This window comes from Somniosus microcephalus, chromosome 5, assembly GCF_052327205.1.
Source record: "Somniosus microcephalus isolate GS21.2 chromosome 5, FLI_Smic_1.0, whole genome shotgun sequence".
In the NCBI taxonomy this organism is placed as follows: domain Eukaryota; kingdom Metazoa; phylum Chordata; class Chondrichthyes; order Squaliformes; family Somniosidae; genus Somniosus; species Somniosus microcephalus.
Genome location: NC_140991.1, coordinates 250,786,147 through 250,809,441, shown reverse-complemented (window position 1 = coordinate 250,809,441; position 23,295 = coordinate 250,786,147). Strand labels below are relative to the sequence as shown.

At 49.7% G+C, this 23,295-nt stretch overlaps 1 protein-coding gene across 2 annotated transcripts in view; it reads right to left on the bottom strand.

Annotated features, from left to right (window-relative positions):
• Nucleotides 1-23,295, bottom strand: part of LOC147117647 (androgen-dependent TFPI-regulating protein-like) — a 224,877-nt gene that overhangs the window by 22,484 nt on the left and 179,098 nt on the right. For both annotated transcript variants that reach the window (XM_085988807.1, XM_085988806.1), the window contains 2 exons: nt 11,960-12,075; nt 10,421-10,572 (listed from right to left, as the gene is read on the bottom strand). In XM_085988807.1, the coding sequence (XP_085844933.1) occupies nt 10,421-10,572; nt 11,960-12,075 (268 nt within the window). The remainder of the gene's footprint in view (nt 1-10,420; nt 10,573-11,959; nt 12,076-23,295) is intronic.

Here is a 23,295-nt window from a genome sequence, read left to right as displayed (position 1 = left end):
TTGTTTCCAGGGTCGCTGCGAGTGTGGAGCGAATGGAGGAGTCCATCGCGAACATGAGCATAGCCATTGTGGAGGCATTGGCGCATGAATGCATCACCATGGAAAGGATGGCAACTTCCGTGGAAAGGATGGCTACAGTAGAGGAGAGGGTGGCTACGGCCATGGAGGAACTAAGTCACCAGAGTGTTGAAAACATGGTCATTGTTCAGAATAGACTGTCATCTCTTGAGGATCGATGGTCAGCTATTGAACAGAGAAACCAGACCTTCATGGAAGTCCTCTGGAGTAGGACTTCCAGTGCAGAAATGGGTCCTCATGGCCCCCCTGAAGTGCAGCAAGGTGCTGTCAGTTTGCTTGCTAGCTCTGAAGTGGGCTGACCCATGAGAGGGATGTTGGTGGCAGACAACAAGGAAGTGGGGGCTCCTCTCCAAGCGCTCACACGACCATGACACTGCAAAGCCCTTGGTCAGAGTCCCACCAGAGTCCTCACCCAACTGAGATGGGCGTCTCATCCCCTGCACAGCCACAGGAGCAGCAGACTGTTGCCGAGCCCTCACAGGTTTGCAACACTAGAGGACGGCCGCCAAAGGTGTCGAGACAGGAGCAGCAAGAAAGTGAGCAAGGGGCCTTCACGTCTGCTGAAGCCACAGGGGAAGCACCACGTAGGAGCACGCATAAGAGGAAAATAATGCACAAGTAGTCACAAGGGTAGTCACTTGGGTATTATGTTGTGTTTATTTTTGAAATGCCATCAGTTGCTTGTTGTGATAAAAAATTCTGATGGCAAACTGTTGAAGTTGTGGCCTGTGTCATTTCGCAAATGGGACTTCCACATTGAGGGCTTAGAGCAACTTGCAATTGTCAGTATGGTGGTCAGAGTGATAGGAATCCGCAGGTTCTTGTCCATTGTCGATGCTCTGGTAAGAAGGTGCGAGGCAAAAGTGTTTGATTGTGCAGGCTAAGCAAATCTGAACAACATGAGTGCGTCCCTTGCATCCCGAGCAGCAATGGCGCCTTCTGGTCTGTGCAGCTTCAGGTGGGTGAGCAGCAGCTTGGCGCTCCTGTTGTTGCTCCTGCTGTTGGTGCTGCTGTTGTTCATGGTTCTGCTGCTGCCGCGGCTGGTCTTCGTCCGAATCTGATGTCCAGGAGGAAAGGAAATAAATGGTTCCCATGCTTCTGGTATATGCCTCAGTTGAGGAAGCGCTCAGTCAAGGTGGGGAGAGGGGTTTCCCAGGAGGTCACACTGGAGATGGGTGTCAGGCTCCAAACTTCCACAACAATAGGTATGCCTGCTAAAAGTTCCCCCAGACCTGAGACAACAAAGTTCTGCCACCGGCAAATGACCATTGGTGAAAACTCCTTTTTAATGGTGGAGCTGCAGCTGTTAGTAAGCAGTCCACTTGTGAGGCCGCCAGGATTAACTGGCATGTTCCAGAGGAGACATGCAGGACAGGGGAAAAGTGCTAAAATCAGAAAGGCCTCTGAAAATGGGATTATAGAGGCAATTAACTGGTTGTTAAGGACCTTAAGGGCCTATCCCACCTCTTGGAGGCGGGATGGAAATGTAGCCTGAAACCCTGATTCTGGGAAAATTGCTCAGAGGCGGGCTGGAGGCGGGATCAGAGCCGCCTGCCATTTTTTGCGATTTTAACACCTCACACATCTCCAATCCCGCCTCCTCGGGCCTGGCAAAATCGAGCCCTAAGTGAGTGGTAGCCTTTGCGGTTACGGAAGACATCAGGATTTTTACGGGGTGCCTGCAAAGCGATGTGGCTGCAGTCAATGGCGCCCTGCACCATGGGGAATCCCGTTATCCTGGGAAAGCCACATGCACGCTCGTCCTGCTTCTCTCTGGTGATGGGGAAGGAACAATCCTGTAGTCCCTTCTCCTTCTATAGAGAGCATGTGTGACCTCCCGGATGCAGCAATGGATGGCGAACTGCGAGATGTTAGATATGTCTCCTGCTGCAGACTGGAAGGATCTGCTGGCATAGAAATTGAGAGTGAAGGTGACCTTGACTGCCACTGAGAGAGCCGTGGTGGTCCTGATCTGAGGCTCGAGGTCTGGCTGCAGAATTCTGTGACCACCTCCTTGGTGAAGCGGAGCCTTCTAAGACACTGCTCCTCCATTATAGGGCAAATTCAGAACAGTCTGGCACAGAGCCTCATTGACAGTGAGCGCTGGTTAGAGAATCAGTGCCATATCATTATCATCCTCTCTGTGATCTGTCTAACAAGGCTCTCCGCCCGGGGAGCAGCTCATGGAATTTGAAGCAAAGCACAATTCATTCCTCAAATTCCCTACATCACATGGCTCTGCATCCCTAAAACCCTCTCCCCCCATGCAACTTCCTCCCTTGTGCGTACTGCCTACAGGGAATGTGGTGCTATACGTGCATCATTGAACCATTTTCATGTGCATCCTACTCGTGCCTAATGGAGCTTCCCAAATTTAATGTAGCAAAGCAGCCCTCCTTCCAGTATGACAGTATATAAAAGCAAAACCCGCCCATTTACATTTTGGACATCTGGCTTCACATTCAACCATCAGCAGTATATATTGGAAATTCAGGCAGGAGTTTCCAAACTTTGGAGTTCCCAATAATTGCTGCTGGAGGTGCAAAGTCAGAAAATTATCCTTGAGTATGTTTCACTACCATGAGTAGAAAATAGATTTAGACAGCACTAGGCTTCTCATCAATAGTAAATACATTTGTCATCTTCCCTGCTGAAAAACTGCTGGGCTAAAACTCAACAGCCCTTCCAGCGCACCCCCACTACAAGATCTGGATATGCTGAGTTCTGGCTTTCCCCAACAGTATCCATGGGGCCATGTTTGGGCAGGCTCTTTGCCCACCCCAAACAAGGACAGTGGCATCAGAGAGGGCATGGCTGAGGAAGGGACTCCAAGGCCAGGAGTTTCCTCACTTGACCTGGTGGTAAAGTGGTGGGTTGCTACGCCAAGTCATAGCAAGTGCACCAGCTTAAGAAAAAGACTTGCAATTATATGGTGCAGTTCACAGCCTCACGACCTCCCAAAGTGTTTTACAGCCACTGAAGTACTTTTGAAGTGTAATCACTATTGTAATGTAGGAAATGTAGTTTAGCATCCAGCAGAAGTGGGGCTCCAGGCCTGGGTCATTAATTTTTAAAAAATTTCATGATTACTTTGTTGCCTTTTTATAAAGGGGCCACTGGGCCCACATCAACCACCTTGCGGGGGGCGGGGGGTGGTTTGGGAGGGCCAGCGCGCCTCACCCTTCCCCGGAGCAGGCACTCTCCGCCATGTTTTGTGGCCTTCTCCCTCTGGCTGACATCTAAATGATGCCCCTACTGTGCTAGATTATTTAAATTAGTTGATCACCCCCGACCCTGCATACTTTGGCGAGGTCAGCAACAGAGATCACTGGTGATTGGATCCTGACATTTACTCTGGGATCAATGGCCTGAATATTTTCAGGGCCTGTGGCTTACCTTTCTGGAGCATGCAGTCAATTCCCACAATTAGAGAGCTCAACTGTTCAAAGTCATGCTGTCAATAGTCTGTTAGGAAAAATTAGGAGAAGCACATGGGGGAGTGGAAAAGGTACCTCAGGAGTGTTGGGAATGATTCAGCAAAGTAACAGGATCTCAAGGGAGTAGCTTGTGTTATAAGTAATGCTGTAAAATGACCCAGTGACATAAAAGAACTGCTAGGAAATTACTCAGTCTAGTGTTCTGACTGCTGGGGAATAATTCAGAATAGAAACACAACTACTTGAGAGTGGCCCAAAAGAAGTACTAAGAAATCCGTTTTTGTTGTAGAGCTAGAAAACTTAGCACATTTCAGAACTGAAAATAAGCTTGCTGTCAAAAATACATTTGTATATACATGTAACTGGGTGACAGCTTCTAAGCTTTTTTTAAAACTGGTATTAGAAGTCACTTAAGTCAAGCAGTCAAATCAGTTGGAGGGTAGGACTGAAGACTCTTCAACCCAATAAATCAGACATGACTTTCTGCAACTGTTCTTTGTGCACAAACCTGAGGCAGAAAAGTTTAAAGCTGAGCTTATAGTTTCTGAGAGTTGCTCAGGTATACATATATTTATTTTGTTGAGATACCGCGGCAAACGTGGGAGTCGAGACCAGAGCTATTGAAAACACAACTGCTTTATTCTAACCACATGGCAAACAGGAACTAGAAAAGCCCGCGCATCCACTTAAATACTCCCCAGACAGGAAGTGCTCCCGGCAGCCTGTCCCTGCGGGAAACAAGTTGCTGGAGGAAAGGGCCCCCGGCTGGGGGCTTCTGCTTAGACTGTCCGTGCCGCCGTGAGCAGATTATGTCCAGTGGTGGCGTGTCGCCACAGAGCTCCCCCCAGAATCCGCTTAGGAGGAGTGGACGAGTCGTGACGGTGGTCTAATGGTTCTGCCGCAGCGGCTCTGAGTGGTCGCCGGTCTAGTTGGTTGGGTCGGGCGGTTCGCCGCCGGCTGTGCTGGCTTGCCAGGGGGACGGCCTCTAGTTGGAGGCTGGGCCACGGGGACCTGTTCCCCTGGTTCTGTGTGTGCTGGTTTCAGCCGGTCGATGGAGACTGTGTCGACCCTGTCGCCGAGTCGCAGCTTGAAGACCTTGTCCCCGGTTTGTAGTACCTCACACGGTCCGTCGTACGGGGGTCGCAGGGGCCCGCGGTGTGCGTCGTGTCGCACGAAGACGAAGCGCGCCTGCTGTAAATTTGGCGGGACGTGAGGTGCGGGTTCGCCGTGTCGGTTGACCGGAAGTGGGGCGAACTGCTGAGCGGAAGAGAAAGAGTTGAGCCGCTGCTGTTCGGCCGACCAAGGCTTGTTAGGCTCCGGGAGGAATTCACCTGGGACACGCAGCGGTTGTCCGTAGACTAACTCCGCTGCCGAGGACTGGAGGTCTTCCTTGACCGCGGTGCGTAGGCCGAGTAGCACCCACGGTAGGCGGTCAGTCCAGGTACTGTCCTGCAGGCCGGCGCGGAGTGAGGCCTTGAGTGACCTGTGGAAGCGTTCACAAAGCCCGTTGGCCTGCGGGTGGTACGCCGTGGTGCGGTGGAGCGTCACCCCGAGGTTGCGTGCTGTGGCCGTCCAGAGTTCAGAGGTGAACTGGGCGCCTCTGTCGGAGGTTATGTCGGCCGGTACGCCGAACCTCGCAACCCAGGTGTTAACGAACGCCCTGGCGATGTCGGCTGTGGTGGTGGAGGTCAGCGGCACTGCCTCAGGCCAGCGTGTGTAGCGGTCGACCATCGTGAGGAGATAAGTTTGGCCTTGCGATGGCGGCAGGGGACCGACGATGTCGACGTGTACGTGGTCGAAGCGGCGGCTGGGTACCTCGAAGTCTCCCAGGGGTGCTTTGGTGTGCAGCTGTACCTTAGCCCATTGGCAGGCGAGGCAGGAGGTGGCCCAAGTCCGAACATCTCTGCTGAGGCTGCGCCAGACGAAGCGCTTGGAGAGGAGTTTGACGGATGCGCGGGAACCCGGGTGAGAGAGCCCGTGGAGCGCGTCGAAAACGCGGCGGCGCCAGGTCTCAGGGACGACCGGCCTGGGTTGGCCGAGTGAGACGTCGCAAGTGACTGCCGTGGCTTCGGGCCCGTGCGCGACCTTGGCTAGGCGTAGCCCTGGCAGGCTGGTAGCCGCCGAGAGGAGGTCTGGGTCTGTGAGCTGGGCCGCTGCTAGTTGTGCGTAGTCGACCGCGAGGTGATTCGCACAGACGGCGGGACGGGAAAGGCAGTCGACGACCACGTTGTCTCTACCGGAGACGTGCTGGATGTCCGTAGTAAACTCGGACACGGCCGCGAGCTGGCGTTGCTGCCTAGCGGACCAGGGTTCGGTGTGCTTGGCCATCGCGTACGTGAGTGGCTTGTGGTCCACATACGCGGTGAAGTGGCGGCCTTCCAGGAGGAACCTGAAATGGCGGACCGACAGGTGGAGCGCGAGAAGCTCGCGGTTGAAAGTGGAGTATTTGACCTCCGGGGGGCGCAGTTGGCGGCTGTAGAAGGCAAGTGGCTGCCACGCGCCATTGACCCACTGCTCGGACACGGCCCCGGCCGCGTGGTCGGAGGCGTCAGTGGTGAGCGCGACCCGGGCATCGGCCTTCGGGTGCGCGAGCAGAGTGGCGTCGGCGAGCGCGTTTTTGGTGGCGTCGAAGGCGGCTGCCGTGTCAGTGGTCCAGGCTACGTCCATCTTGCCGGATTTTCCTCGGAGGGAGTCGTATAGGGGCTTCATGAGGGCTGCAGCTCTGGGGATGAACCTGTTGTAGAAGTTCACCATCCCGAGGAGCTCTTGGAGGCCCTTGATGGTTGTGGGGCGGGGAAATTGCTGGACGGCCTGCACCTTGTTGGGCAGGGGGACGGCCCCAGCAGGGGTGATGTGGTGACCGAGAAAATCGATGTCGGTGAGGCCGAATTGGCACTTCGCCGGGCTGAGGATGAGCCCGTGTTGGGCTAGGCGCCCGAACAGGATGCGAAGGTGTTCGAGGTGTTCCTGTTTGGAGGAGCTGGCCACGAGAATGTCGTCTAGATAGACGAATAGGAAGTTCAGGTCCCGGAGGACTGAGTCCATAAGGCGCTGGAAAGCCTGTGCTGCATTCTTGAGGCCGAAGGGCATCCTCAGGAACTCGAACAGGCCGAATGGGGTGATGACGGCCGTTTTGGGGATGTCCGCGGGGTGTACGGGGACTTGGTGGTAACCGCGCACCAGGTCGACTTTGGAAAAGACGGTTCGTCCGGCCAGTCGGGCCGAGAAGTCCTGGATGTGTGGCACCGGGTATCGATCGGGGGTGGTGGCGTCGTTGAGGCGGCGGTAGTCCCCGCAAGGGCGCCAGCCTCCGCCGGGCTTGGGGGCGATGTGGAGGGGCGAGGCCCAAGGGCTGCTGGAGCGGCGGATGATGCCGAGTTGTTCCATGGTGGCGAACTCGGCCCGCGCGATTTCCAGCTTGGCCGGGTTGAGTCTGCGGGCGTGGGCAGAAACTGGGGGGCCGGTGGTGGGGATATAGTGTTCCACACCGTGCTTTGTGGCTTTGGCCAAAAAGGTCGGGTTAGTGAGGGCGGGAAACTCAGCTAGGAGTGCCGAGTAGTCGTCCGTGGCGTTGGCGAGGCAGTAGGTCGTCAGGCCGGCCGAACGGGCCGGGGTAAAGGCGCCGGGGATGGGGGCCATAGTGTTGATGTCGACGAGGCGGTGCCTCGGAATGTCGGCGAGGAGGCCGTGGGCGCGTAGGAAGTCGGCGCCGATGAGTGGGCAGAGGACCTTGGCTGTGAGGAACTCCCAGCGGTAGCGGCGGCCCGCGAGGTCGAGCGTGACCATGCGGGTGCCATATGTGCGGATGGCAGAGCCATTGGCTGCAGCCAGTGTGATACCCCGTGTGCCACGTTGGATCTCGAGGGCGGAGGTGGGGGTGATGCTGTGCTGGGCCCCTGTGTCGCACAGGAATCGGCGGTTGGTTCTGTCGTCAGTGACGTACAGTAGGGGCTCCTTCTGCCCCGCGGCCATCGCGGGGGCCGGTGCGGGGGGGGTTTTGAAGGTACACGGCGGCGTGCAGCGTTGAGCCCTAGCGCCAAAACGGGTGTGGTAGTAGCAGTGACCCGGAGTGGTAGGGCGGTCGGGCCTAACGGGCCGGGAAGACCGCGTGGTCGTTGCCGTGAGGTCGGGCGCGACGTCGCGAGCGGCCTGTGCAGAGAGCAGCCGGTCGGCCTTTTCGGCTATATCATTCAGGTCCGTGGAGCCAGACTCCACAATGAGTGGGCGGATGCTGGCGGGGAGCTGCCGAATGAAAAGCGTGCGAAAAAGGGCGCCGGGATTTTTGTCGTCTGAGAGGGACAGCATGTGGGAGAGCAGGTCTGATGGTGAAGCGTCACCAAGGCCGGGGAGGTCCAGGAGTTGGCAGTGGTGCTGGTAAGAGGACGTTTGAAATTTTTTAAGTAGCGCAGCCTTCAGATGTTCGTACTTGCCATCCGTTGGTGGATCCTGCAGCGCTGCCCAAACCTTGGGGACTGTAGCGTAGGTGAGCGAGGCGACGAGGTAGTCGTATTTCGTGGCGTCGACTGTAATGCCTTTCAGCCGGAATCTGGACTCAGCTTGAACGAACCAGGCTTCGGCGAGGTTCTCCCAAAAGTCTGGTAATTTAACCGTGACTGCGTTTGTATCCGCCATGCTAGCTTAGGATTCGTCCTGAGCGTCGGGGTCACCAGTGTTGAGATACCGCGGCAAACGTGGGAGTCGAGACCAGAGCTATTGAAAACACAACTGCTTTATTCTAACCACATGGCAAACAGGAACTAGAAAAGCCCGCGCATCCACTTAAATACTCCCCAGACAGGAAGTGCTCCCGGCAGCCTGTCCCTGCGGGAAACAAGTTGCTGGAGGAAAGGGCCCCCGGCTGGGGGCTTCTGCTTAGACTGTCCGTGCCGCCGTGAGCGGATTATGTCCAGTGGTGGCGTGTCGCCACAATTTAATCTTTGTTCTATCTAACAAATAAGCTGCTAAAATGCAGCTTTAAAAAAAAATGTTTTCCTGGAAGACTTAATGGAGGTTTATTTACTTCTAGACTATTTGCAATTGCTTTTTCGACATAAGGATCATCCAAGTACATTAATTGCTTTCTTTGAGCATTCTTGTCACTGCACTTGTGGAATTTTCACGGCCTGCAAATAAAATTGTGAATGTGGTTGGAATGGTGATAATTTATACATAATTTAAGAAATTATAATGCGATTCCCATACTTAGGATTTTTACCACAGTGTACCACAATGATGTTTAATATAGATTGTTATGATTCACAATTCTATTCTATAATTTTGAAGGTTCTTTTCAGTTTGTATATGTGAAGGGCTTGTTGTTACCATACAGTAACTGTGGAGAGAGTCCTCACCATCTGTATTGGAGCTGTCAACATCCACAGGGAAATGTGAGGAGCAGCATTAATAATCAATAATAGATTACAAGCCCCAAACGGACAGTTAGGTTCATCTGAGAGCCAAGAATTCAGCTTCCTGTGCCTGTTCCTGAAAACCACGTTTTTATGCATTTTAATGTTTTGTTTAATGATCAACGTGTGTAATGGTTTTATTTTCAGTACAAGCCTTTGACAAGTTGTAGCGAGCAAGCCTCCAGACCTCACTGGAAAATAAATCTCTTGCTGTTTGCATTTACATCTTCTGTCAGTAGTTTCTACCATTCACCGTGATTGGTGGATGTACCTGCAGCTTATGATATAACAAGCTTGTGTCCTACTGTACTCATTTTAATTTGATTAGGAAGTTGAGAGGGGATCTCATTGAAACTTATAAAATTCTAACAGGACTACACAGACTAGATGCAGGAAGGCTGTTCCTGATGGCGGGGGAGTCCAGAACCAGGGGTCACAGTCTAAGGATAAGGGGTAAGCCATTTAGGACAGAGATGAGGAGGAATTTCTTCACCCAGAGAGTGGTGAACCTGTGGAATTCACTACCACAGAAGACAGTTGAGGCCAATTCATTAAATATATTCAAGAAGGAGTTGGATATATTTCTTAAGGCTAAGGGGATCAAGGGATATGGGGAGAAGGCAGGGACAGGGTACTGAATTTGGATGATCAGCCATGATCGCATTGAATGGCGGAGCAGGCTGGAGGGGCCGAATGGCCTACTCCTGCTCCTATCTTCTATGTTTCTATGTTTGACGCACTCAGCGAGTGGGAAATCCGACAGCTCCTTCGCGGAGCTGATCCAGAAGTTAAACATTATGGGGGGGGTGGGGGTGGAAGCATTCCCAGGGGTGCCACTGAGCTACCAGTAGTGGGTGGGAAGATTTTTGTGGGGCTAGGAGGAGCATTGAACAATCTCCGGGTGCTACATAAATCAGTGGCACGCCTTTTTTTGCGCTTTTTCGGATTTGTCCGCAGCGACCCCTTTAAGGACCGCTGGTTAGGCCGGTCAACGCCCAGTGGAATACTAAACTCGCATCAGGGTCCTACAAATGGCATAGGGCCCAGATTTAAATATTTTAATAAGGCTCCTGCCTGTTTCTAGCCGGGGCACTGGCTGCCCATTTTGAGGCCCACTTGAATATCAGGTCGGGCGGGCCTCGGGCAGCCATTGAGTGGTAGGGTTCTTTTTCATTTTCGGCTGTCGGCTGTCCCGCTTTACAGTGTGAATGGGGTGGTAGGCAAACAGAAATTTACCCCTTTGTCTTCTTGTGTTATAAAGACTATATTAAGGCTGTTTTGATTTGCTTTGTTTGAATTTATTGGTCAGCTTATGGTAGTTTTCTAGGTCGGCATGCATGCTGTAATTCACAACATTAGTTAACTGAAAATTCTTGCTTGCAAGCATAAATCTTGATGCACCACTGACTGAAAAAGTTGAAAAAGATTTGAGTATCTGAAGATCTATACCCCTGTCATTTGTCATCATGTGAATGTAATAGATGAATATTTACTTACCCCAGGTTAACAAGGTGAGCCTCTCCCCCAGGAGATATAAGAATACCACCAACAGAAGACTCACGGAGAAAAATAACACCAGGCCAAGTCGATTAAATAGGCCCAACAGGGGATAGACCCAGGCTCCAGCCGCATAGTAAACCCATAGAACCCTATATTAAAGAGAATATTAAAGAGAATTTAATTACTGAATCAAATCATCAGAAAGTAGTACGATAGCAAAATACTGCAGATGCTGGAAATCCGAAATAACAACAGAAAATGCTGGAAAAACTCAGCAGGCCAGGCAACATCCGTGGAGAGAGAAATAGAGTCAACATTTTGGGTCGAACCCCTTCTAAAGAACTGAGAGAAAAGGCAGGAAATGAAACTGCCTTTTGTTTCATTTCCTGCCCTTTCTCTCAGTTCTGCAGAAGGGTTTCGACCCGAAACGTTGACTCTATTTCTCTCTCCACGGATGTTGCCTGGCCTGCTGAGTTTTTCCAGCATTTTCTGTTGTTACATCAAAAAGTAGTAACTGGTTGGAATTTTGGTGTAACAGAGGGGAATGGGAATGGAACACACGTTGGAGCATTATGCTTGGATTAGGAGTTTGACTATATGGATTCCATTACTTTATTTTATTGAAAACATGAGTATGTTATGTTTTGTCAGTAAATTTATGAAATAACAACCCTAGTTTGAATTTGATAGATAAATTTATACATCTTGTTGGAGCTATTCAAGATACCAAGTGGATTAGAAAAGGTTCATCCTGTGTATTATTTCAAGTTGAACCTTGACTGCAGAACAAGGCAGATATAGTAACAAACTGATAGAGGTATGTTTGGAAATAATGTCAGGACCAAGAGTGCTTAATACCTGGAATGGGCTCCTGGTTAGGGTAGTTGAGGCAAAAAGTCTGGAGTCATTTGAGAGGACGTTTGAGGTGGTTGGGTGGGGGGTCTATGGGCTTGTATGGAAGGTGAACTAGATGGGCTGAAGAGCCTTTATTCATCTATATTTATGAGCATACAAAAATGACAGACAGAAAATCAAGCCTGCCCCACACACATGATGGCTGGAGCATCATGACTAGATACTTCCTACCAGTTTAAAATAAAAACAGAGCCTTCCTTTCAAACAAATGTTTCTTTATTTCAGTTTTCTGCACTTGTACTCCCAATGCAACGCCCTAGCTACTAGCAGCATATATCAGGAAATTAAGAGTACAAAGCTCCAGATTTTCCATTCATTGCAACACAAAATTAGGACTTCACGAGAGTGACTTCCTGATATGCAATCCCAGAGGGAAAGGCTTCACACACAGAAGCAGAACATTTACCATAATGTCCAACCTTATTAATCTGAGGTTAGAAGAAACAAGTGGCCTCTGCCAATATAATGAAAGACCTCAAGACATACGGAAGATGTTGCTTTCGTTAAGGAAAAAAATCAAATATGCACAGAGATTTTCGTGATTGGAATTTTAAAAAATTTGAAAGGAAATGCATTGTTTTTCCATTTGTTCATGTTCATGTGTCTGTGTGCAGTCCTTACCACAGCAAGTAGGAAATGGAGAAAATTCCTAGGATGAGAAGCCCGGTTCTTCGTTTTGGATATTGGTGAGGTATAATGAAGAGCTCCAGCAGGATCAGTGGCAATACTATAGTGTGCTGTAATAAGAAAGAAAAGCTTGCATTTATATATGGCATTTCACAACTTCAGGACATTCCAAACCACTTTACATGCAATGAAGTACTTTTGAAGTGTAGCCACTGTTGTAATGTAAGAAATGCAACAGCCAAATTGCACACAGCAAGTTCTCACAAACAGTAATGTGATAATGGCCAGATAATCTGCTTTAATGATGTTGGTTGAGGGATTGGCCAACCCACTGGGGAGAACTCCCAAGCTCTTCTTCTAATCGTGTGATGGGATCTTTTACATTCATCTGAGAGAGTAGATGGGGCCTCGATTTAATGTCTCATCTGAAAGAAAGCACCTTAAACAGTGCGGCACTCCCTCCGGACTGCACTGGAGTGTCAACCTAGATTTTGTGCTCAAGTATGCCACATAACAATATTATTCCAGTTGTTTTTGAAAATAAAGCTTAATATATAGTTGGTAGCATGAATTAAAATAGATTGTACAAATCATGGTTGTGTTGCACAACTGTTGCTGTATTCAGCAAAATCCTTGTGATTCTGCAGTTTTCAAAATCAGCCACCATTATTCCAAACCAATCAGATGCCCCACAAACCTGCCTGTACAGAATGTAAGATGGCAGAACTGCAACGATCGCTGCACTGCACAATACCCACTACTGAAGAAAATATTAACTGCACATCTTTGGAAAACTTACTTTCTTATTGTTAGATCTTGCACCATCCATAAGCAGTAGGAATAAACAAAATCTGAAATTAAAGCATCAAATGCTGATGCTACAGAACAGGTCAGTCAGCATCTGTAAAAAGAAAAGACGGACAAAGGTTTTGGGTGGAGACCTTCTGTCAGTACTGGGCAGATGGTCACTTGGTGCCAGGTCCCTATCAATTTCATGGGCACATGAACCCTGTCCAATATCTCACTGTAGCACCATGGGCTTGATAAGGAAATCCACCCACTAAGACTGTGCCAACATAGCTGGCACATCCATCCTATGAAAAATCATTCCTTCATGTACCAGTCAATAATAAATCAGTAGCCATTGATTTTCTCTTCTTTTCATGCCTATTCCTTTTACTGTAGGTAGGAAGATGGTCTCCGGATTTGTAATGTGCACAGGAAGGCCATTTTCTACCCAAACATCTCTGGAAGTATCACAATAAATGATCTCATGAATACTGATTCCCTGAAGCACAGCTCGTCAACACCCACACTGTGCTGACACTTACATTAAATATAAAATTCAGCACTTAGTTTATTCAGACTATTAACCGCATCGATCAGCTGATATATGACTGGGCTGTGTGCTACATGTTAACTAATATCTTTTACAGTTAACAGTATTATATTGCCACAAAACTGGTTACTCATAGCGAGACAGTTTCAGGAACATTTGTTGAAACTCCTGTTCTAAATTAAGTATTCGTTTCAGGTTATCACAAGTCATAGAGTCATAACAGCTCAGAAGGAGGCCATTCAGCCCATCGAGTCCGTGCCGGCTCTCTGTAGAGCAATCCAGTCAGTCCCAATCTCCCGCTCTATCCCCATAGCCCTGCAAGTTTATTTCCCTCAAGTGCCTATCAAGTCTCCCCTTGAAAACATTGAGGCCCAGAAATTCAGTGGCCTGCGCCACCAGTTTGCGCCCAAAGAGGGCACTCAGTGGCTTTTGCGCCACTGGCCACACCTACCGCGATATTTAGCGGGGCGCTAATGGCGGCGTTAGCCTGTAGCGCTGCGCCACCATCGATGACGTCATCGGTGTGCGCAGCGCCCCGCTATCGCCCCGATGGCCATATTTGGTCACGCCCGCCTCTTCAGCGCCGGCCGCAAATAGCGACCGGTACACAGGGGCCTACCTGTGGCGGTAGTGGCGCTAGTTAAGGTGGAGGTGCGGCCGGCCGCTTTTTCGGCGCCCGCCTGCCCGCACCTCCGTCCCCGGCCTCCTACACCCCCCCCCCCGCGGCATTGCCAGCTGTTTCCCGAGAGCCCGGCACTTCTCCTTGGTGCCGGGCTCATTTGCCGGCACTCGCGAGCGGGGATCGCGCTGTTGCAGGCACCTCCCCCTTAACAGTGGGAGGAAGGCCTACAGTACCGCAGCGTGCCGTGCCGCAGCGTGTGGCGCTGCGGCCCTTAGCGCGCCGATATTCAGTTTCAGAGCCCCAAGCGGGGCGCGGAAAGCCTCGTTTAACGGCCCGCTTCCATTTGGGGCGCAGAAACTGAATATCCGGATGGCGCAAGTGGCTCCGCGCGCAGCGGTAATTCCGGCGCCCAGGCGAGCTTGGCGTCCCAAACTGAATTTTTAGCCCTGAGTGTCTCCGCTTCCACCACTTCCGTCAGCAGTGAGTTCCAGGTCCTCACCACTCACTGCATAAAAAAGTTTTATCACATCTCCCCTGTATCTCTTGCCCAAAACCTTAAATCTGTGTCCCCTAGTCCTTGTACCATCAACTAGTGGGAACAGCCTTTCACCATCTAGCCTGTCCAAGCCCATCATAATCTAGTACACCTCTAGCAAGTCACCCCTCAACCTCCTTTGCTTTGATGAAAACAATCCCAGCTTTTCCAACCTGTCCTTGTAGCTAAGATCCCCCATCCCCGGCACCATTCTGGTAAATCTCCTCTGCACCCTCTCAAGGGCCTACACATCCTTCCTGGTGACCAGAACTGGACGCAATACTCCAGTTGTGGCCTAACCAGTGCTTTATAAAGGTTCAGCATAACTTCTCTTCTTTTGTACTCAATACCTCAATTTATGAAGCCCAAAATCCCATATGCTTTGCTAACCACTCTCTCAATATGTCCTGCCACCTTCAGGGACCTATGCACATTAACTCCCAGGTCTCTCTGTCCCTGAACACTTTAAAACTGTGCCATTAAGTGTATATTGCCTCTCCCTGTTCCTTCTGCCAAAATGCATCACCTCACACTTCTCTGTATTAAATTCCATCTGCCATTTATCTGCCCATTGTGCTAGCCTTTCTATGTCCTGCTGCAGTTGATTGGTATCATCCTCACTGTTTGCCACACCCCCAAGTTTGGCGTCATCAGCAAATTTAGAAATTCTAGAGGGAGAAATTCGGTATCGCCCCGTTTGGGGCGCAATTATCGGCTGAGCGCAAAGTTAAGCGCCTGGCGCTAATTATTGCCTCCGACTGCAAACTTGGCTTCTATCGCTCCTGGAGGTGATTGGAGCGCTAAATCAGGTGCTACACACTCTCTTAAGGTGCTAACACTGAGGAGCGAGGCGCTACCTCAGAGCGCTGGCGAAGCTCACGTGATGTCAGTCAGCAATGGAACAAAGACACACTGGCGCCAGCCAGTTCTTAAAGGGAGGGTCGATCTTGCTCTCCATCCACACCCTGCTCATTGCAGCCTTGAATCTCGGCCTGGAGTGACCTGTACATCAAATCTGCTGGAAAGAACAATGGAGAGGCCCAGGGAAAGAGCTCCGAGTGCAGTCCCCATAGTCTCTTCTAAATTGATGCTAGGAAGGTCAATTCAAAATGAACCTGCAAAGTGCTGCTCAGTACCCAAAACTCCTTCACACAGCATTGAATCTCTCCAGAAGTCCCTCTCTCTCTCAGAATACGTGGTGCAAAAATGTCGCAGACAAAAAAAGGCAGGAAGCGGTTGCCTTTAAATAGCGCTCCCCCAGTCCCTTCCCGACTGCAAAATGCTCCTCTCAACCTGTCGTTGCTAGCGGCAGGCGGTAAGGCAGGGGGCGCCACTCAATATCCGGGGTGCTACCGGGGCATTGCACGCTCGACTGACATCACGCTCTACAGGCGCAGGAGTTCATGTCGGTAGTGTTTAGCGCCACCGCAAAATGTCTGGTCAATGTCACGAGCGGCGCAAACATCACCGCACCTGGGCACTAGTTGCTTTGCGCCCCATTAGCGCCCACATAGGGCGCTAACGGGAGGCGCAAAGCAAATGAATTTCCCCCCTGACTCTGTATTCCAATATGCAGGTAATTTATATATATCAAAAAAAGCAGTGACCACTAACCCTTGGGGAACACCACTGTCTACCATCCTCCAGTCTGAAAAACAGCCATTTACCATAACTCACTGTTTTCTATCCTTGAGCCAATTCCTTATCCAAGCTGCCACTGGCCCACCTATTCCATGAGCCTCAATTTTGTTAACCAGCCTTCTGTGTGGTACTTTGTCAACACCTTCCTAAAATCCATGTAGACAACATCCATTGCATTCCCTGTTACTTCATCAAAAAATTCAATTAGATTAGTCAAACATGATCTGCCTTTTTAGAAATCCATGTTGGCTTTCTTTAATTAGCTTAAACCTCTCCAAGAGCCCATTCATTTTTTCCTTGATTATTGTTTCTAAAACTTTACCCACCACTGATGTTAAACTGACCGGCCTGTAGTTACTAGAATTGTCCTTACACCCTTTCTTGAACAATGGTGTCACATTTGCCACTTTCCAATCCTCAGGCACCTCCACCACATCTAGGGAAGATTGGAAAATTATGGCAAGCCCTTCCACTATCTCCTCCCCCAATTCCCTTAGCAATCTGGGATGCAAGCCATCTGGACCAGGTGACTTGTCCACTCTAAGCATACCCAGCCTTTCTAGTACATCCTATCAATTTTCACCCCTTCCATTGCTTCTAAGTTTTCTGCTTCTACCGATATTTTGTCAGCATCCACCTCCGTAGTAAACACTGATACAAAGTACTCATTGAGTATTCTAGCCTTGCCCTGTGCCTCTAAGCATATAACACCTTCTTTGTCCCTAATAGGCCCCACCCTGCCTCTTACTACATGCCGGTTGAAGATTTTTGGGTTCCCTTTTATGTTAACTGCCATTCTACTTTCATATTCTCTCTTTGCCAATCTTATTTTCATCTTCACTTCCTGTCTCAACTTATTGTATTTGGTCTGGTTCTCCCTTGAAGAATTCATCTGACATGCATCATGCACCCAATTTTTTTGTTTCATCATCTTCTCTATCTCCCTCGTTAACCAAGGAGCCCTTGCTTTGGTTCCCTTACCCTTCCCCCTTGTTGGAAGGGCAAGGGAACCAAAGTAAGTATTTGTTTTCATTTCCCACACCAGCCACCCTTGCTTTGTAAGGTGAACTACTAAGTGATTAATTTGATGAATTTGCACTCCATGCACAGAACTTCACCCACCAGGAGTGCTTACTGGGATTTTGGTTGCACATTCCCCATGTTTTACCGCCTATTCAGACAGAATAACGGGTTGGGGGGCGCGAGCACACTTGGATTCCCGATGGGGGTAATTTCACTATTGCACGTTCCCAGTGGGACATTATCTCTGACCTGCAATCCCTTGAAGTGCAGTTTCCCCACAAGATAGGATTGGGGAATTACCCCTGATATACACTCACAGTGGGCATGGCTCAGCAGCTGGTATGCAAATTCATAAACTGATCCTGTTAGTGCTAGGCAGTTTTGGATCATGAGTCGTTCTGTGCTGTAGACTCACATTATCTGAGATCTGCAATAGGATCCCAGATGCAATTGGCTTTCACTCACTTAGCACTTACTGTTATGAAGACTGAAACACATTCAAAATATGTAAAATGGCAGTCCTCACTACATAAGCTGCATTTGTTAAAGGACAGGCTACCCCAATACTGAGAAGATCTAAATTGGACAAGGTTCGGGTGTTTATGAGGAGATCCAAACATTCTATTTTATTTATTTATCTGTTCTCAGGCTGTAGGCAATGCTGATGAGGCCAGATTTCCTGCCCATTCCTTTTTACCCTCAGAAGGTGATAGATCTTCTAATCACCTGCAATTAAGGAAGAGAAAATAGCCATAAGGTTAGCCAAGAGATCTCTGGAAAAGAAAATGGTGTGTAATTGTGGGAGTAATAGCAAAAGCTTTTTTTAGCTAGGTCAGAAGTCAAAAGACTATTAAGGACCATAGGGCCACTAAAGAATACCGTAGGGCAGATTCAAACTGATTCTCAGGTTATGGCAGAGCTGCTGAATGACGATTTTGCATCAGTCTATACTCCTGTAGATGATGCTTATGTTCCAAAGCTGGGGTGCTTAGTATTGAATAGAATTGTTAGTATTAAAATAAATAGAAATATCATTTTGGATAGATTAGGGAAGCCCAAAATTGATAGGGCTCCAGGTCTGGATAATATCCATCCAAGGGTGATTAAGGAGAAGGGCCAGGTGCTCTGTGAGCCCCTTTCCCATATCTTCAATAGTTCAATAGAGTCAGGGATAGTTCCCTTAGACTGGAAGCTAGCTCATGTAGTTCCTATTTTCAAAAAAGGGGACAAATCAGAGCCAGGGAACTATAGGCCTATCAGCCTGACATCCATTATTGGGAAGATGCTACAAGGGATCATAAGAGATGCCCTTTATGATCACTGGGAAAGCAAGGGAGCCATTAGAAATTCACAACACGACTTCCGAAAAAATAGGTTATGCTGAACAAATTTGATCGAGTTTTTGATGAAATCACTAGAGCAGTGGATGAGGGAAACCTGATAGAAATTGTCTATCTGGACTTTCAGAAAGCCTTTGATAAGGTACTTTGCACTAGTTTACTTCACAAGATGGAATCTTGTGGTATCAATAGAAATTTGAAATGTTGGATTAGGAATTGGCTCTAATTCCACAGCCAAGAAATTGTAGTTAACAGACATGGTTCAGTTACTAGTGGCGTCCCCCAGGGATCGGTCCTAGGCCCGCTGCTCTTCACGGTCTTTATTAATGAGCTGGACAGCAGTGTTGGGAGTATGGTAAGTAAGTTTGTAGATGACACCAAAATCTGTGCAAGGTTTAAGACAGTAGACGAGTGCAATCAAATCCAAAAAGATTTAGATGTGCGAGGGGAGTGGGCCACACATTGGCAAATGGCATTTAATTTAGATAAATGTAGTGTCATGCATGTTGGTCGGGCCAACACAGAATACACGCATAATTTGTAGGGCACAATCGTGAAAGAGGTCGAGAAAGAAAAAGATCTTAGTGTTATTGTGCACAGATCACTGTAGAGAAACTGTAGCTAAAGCTAATAAAGTATTGGTTTATATTAATGGAACCATTCAGTATAAATCAAAGGACACCATTTTGACACTATACGGATTGCTGGTCAGACCACATCTAGAGTACTGTGCCCAGTTTTGGTCCCCCCACATGGTGGGTGACATAGTGGCCTTAGAAAAGGTCCAGAGGAGAGCTACAAGAATGATTCCTAGCTTAAAGAACCTCAGCTACTCAGATAGGCTCAAGGACCTTAGTCTATTTATTTTAGAGCAGCGTAGATTTAGAGGTGACCTGATAGAGGTCTCTAAAATAATTAAAGGGCTGGATAGCGTCCTTATTGATAAATTATTCCAGTTTAACAGATTGGGGAAAACCAGGGGACATGAGTTTGAACTAAGTAAGAGTAGAAATAGGTTAGATGTTTGGTAGTGAATGTAGTGACCCTCTGGAATGCCTTGCCGGCTGGTGTGTGCTGGATTCTGACTCTCTGCATGATTTCAAGATGGAGCTGGATCAGTTCCTGACTGCGCCAGAGATGACATCATATAGAAGGCAAAATGGGGGAAAAATTCAGTTGGTTTGCGCCTCCCATTAGCGCCTTAAGAGGGCGCTAATGGGGCGCAAAGCAACGAACGCCCGGACGCGGCGATATCTGCGCCTCTTGCGAAATTGACCGGACATTTTGCGGCGCCGCTAAACAATACCGCCCCGATCTCCTGCGCACACAGATCTTGACGTCATTCGAGTGTGCAACGCCCTTGGGGCGCCCCGGAACGGAAATTGAGTGGCGCCCCCCCTCCTTTCCGCCTGGTGCAACCAACGACAGGTAGACTGGAATGCTTCCCAGTTGCTATGGGGCTGGTGGGGGGGGTGGGGAGACGCTATTTAAAGGGGACCTCTTCCTGGCTTTTTGTGTGGTAGACATTTTTGCACCACTCGTTCTGAGAGAGAGAGAGAGATTTTGAGAGAGAAAAAGAGAGACTTCTGCATTGAGTCAACGCTGTGTGAAGTAGTTTTGGCTACTGAGCATCACTTTGCAGGTACTTTGGTTTTTGACCTTCATTACTTTGATTGCCAGGAGACAATGGGGGCTGCACTGATTGGGGGCGTCGTCCTGCGCCAACAGAATCGGAGGCCACAGAGACGCAGAGAGTGAGTGGCAATCATGGCCAGATGGAGGAGGGCCAACAGGCCTCTGTACAGGAGACCTTACCCTCCCAGGGTATTTCGCCAACAATTCTCATACATTAATATGTCTGAGGAGCAGTGTTTGCGAAGGCTGCGCTTCAGCAAGGAGGTGGTCACTGAGCTCTGCCATCTGCTGCAGTCAGATCTGCAGCCTCAACTGAGGACCAGGACGTCTCTGTCGGTGGCAGTGAAGATAACAGTGGCTCTCAACATTTATGCCACTGCCTCATTTCAATCAGCTACTGGGGACATTGCCAATATCTCCCAGTTCGCAGCCCATTGCTGCATCTGTCAGGTCACAAATGCCCTCTATAAAAGGAGACGAGAGTACATCTTTTTTCCCATGACCCCGGACAAGCAGCATTAGTGCTCTATGGGCTTTGCGAGGTAAGTGGGCTTCCCCATGGTGCAAGGCGCCATTGACTGCACGCATGTGGCTTTGCGTGCTCTGCATGAGAATGCAGAGGATTTCCGCAACCGAAAGGGGTTCCGTTCCTTAAATGTGCAGTTGGTCTGTGACCACAGACAGCTGATACTCGCTGTCAATGCCTGTTATCCTGGCAGCAGCCATGATGCATACATACTGCACCAGACTACTGTGGCAGAACTTTTCCAGGCATCACATCACCCAGGTGGTTGGATTCTCAGGGACAAGGGATATCCACTGTGCACCTAGCTGATGACGCCGCTCCGTACGCTCAACACCCCTGCTGAGCTGCGGTACAATGAGAGCCATCTAGCTACCAGGAACATCATTGAGCACACAATTGGCGTGCTCAAGCAACGGTTCCGCTGGCCTGGACCATTCTGGAGGAGCCCTGCAGTACTCGCCAGAGCGAGTCTCCCTCTTCGTTGTTGTGTGCTGCATGCTGCATAACCTGGCAATCCTCAGGACCCAGGCAATGCCACCAGGCCTTGGAGCACCACCAGAGGAGGAGGAGGAGGAAGAGGAGGAGGATGATCATCAGCAGCACCAAGGCGGGAGGGAGGCCCACTATGTAGAAACTGGAAGGGCCGTCCGTCAATGGCTGATAGCAAGCCGCTTCTAGGCCCCTGCTGAGGAAATGGCTTCTGCCACTGAGAACAACATGAATGAAACCAACCCGTAACCCCTAAGCTGGCCAAGGCAGCAATGATTGCAAAGACCAAACATGTACATTATGATACAAAAACTTATTTATTTTACAAACTCTGTGTGTGTCATTTCCTCATGACAAACTACTAGAAAGAAACACAAAAAGACAGTTGTTGTGTTTTGAGTTTTGCTTCAATTAAGTTTGTCCCAGTTCCCGGGTGTTACCTGAAGGGGGTGCTGGGGGGCTCGGTTTTACTTTGTCTTTCACCTTCAGTTTTGGGTTCTGCCATGCAGACAATGTGCTGTAATGTCCACCCATTCACTCAGTAAATAGTAAAAGGTACATTCCGTCTCCTCTATTCATTACTGTTCGGTCAAGATGCAATAACAGTCATTAACATAACTGGTTCTCACAACCTGGAGATAATGTCCAAAACACTAAACAAAAGTTTGACCACGAACCTCGGCCTTTAATAAAAAAATGACCAACATTTTGTCACACCTCCTACGTTTTGCCCTTCGAGGGTGATCTTCTTCCCTAGCGCACTTCCCCTCTTCCCACCCTACTGTTCCTCCGTAATGGGACCCCAGTGGCTGCAGCAAGGCTGCTGGAAGGCTGCTGATTGTCAGAACCTGAGACTGCAGATGCCCTTGAAGGACGGCCTCGACCAGCTCTGGCCCCGGAGGGCCCGGCTGCAGACTGCACCAACTCTGCATGGGCAGCAGCAGTCTGTCCTACAGGCGGTGGCAAGTGCAATGGAGAAGTGACAGTGGTGGCAGCAGGAATGCTGTCATCTTGAGAGTGGACAGCAACTCCCTGCTCGACCGACACACTGGCTTTCCCTCGAGGCAGCACTTCTGCATCCAGAGCAATCTGCTGGAGCACAGATTGCTGCCCTACTGCGGCGCGGTGAGAGCCCCGGGGAAATGTGTCCGAACCAGCGAGGATCGCAGCATTCAGTGCTCGCGTGGCCTCAATCTGAGTCTGCATGAGAGCAGTCAGAGATGGGGTCACGGCAGCCAGTGACTGAATTGCAGCACTAAACATTTGCGTGGCATCCGCCTGTGCTACAGCAAAATGCTCCACACTCCTTGTCAGTGATTCAATGCATTTGGGCACCCTTCCCACTGCACCCATGAGCTCAGTGTGCATGTCCACTGCCTGGGTGTTCATTTCAGCGATCAGCCACTCCTCCTCTACGTCCAGTGCAGTAGGACTCACTGGCATACCTCTCCCTCCGGGGAGAAGGCCCCCGAGCTTCCCTACCCCCATCGCGTTGCTGCAGCCCGCTGGGTCCTGGAGCTTCACCCTCATCAGACCCTTCCCCCCTGCTCCCCTCCAGGGAAGGCGTGTTCCCAGTGTGGGCATGGGCTTCCTTGGGAGAGGGTGGCGCTGATGCTCTGGCTTCATCTTCCTCCTCACTTGCAGCTTCACTTCCACTGGCAGCTTGAGGGCCCATCTCCTCAGCTGGTGAATCAGGTGGTAGTAAGGAGGAATGAGTGCAGCGATTTAGTAAGTTGGATTGAAAGTGTCAAAGGCTTGTGTTGTGAGGGACAAGTGGAAGGAGAGAGGACAAAAAGGTGATGACCTTACCATTGCTGTCCAGAATGGGGTCGGCGTCTCCAGTGGTGACGGGACCGATCACCTGGCTTGCCACAATCCTCTGGACGCGCGCCTCAAGATCGCTGAGGGGTTGCAGCTGAGGCCGCCCTCCACCTGTCCATTGCTGCTGTCTCCTATTATGAAGTAGCTTGGCCTGCAAGAAAAAGGGCAGTGTCTGAGTAAATATACAGCCATGGTCTTCCCTGATGTGCCTCCCATAGGTGAATAGCCCTTACTGTATGCAAAGTGTGGAATGTGCGTGTGTGTCTCATGAGAGGATGAGTGTTGGGCATTGGGGTTTTAAGACCCTCTGGCCATAGAGTGAGGTTGAGATAGAGGGATGGAGAGGTATTGAAAAAAGG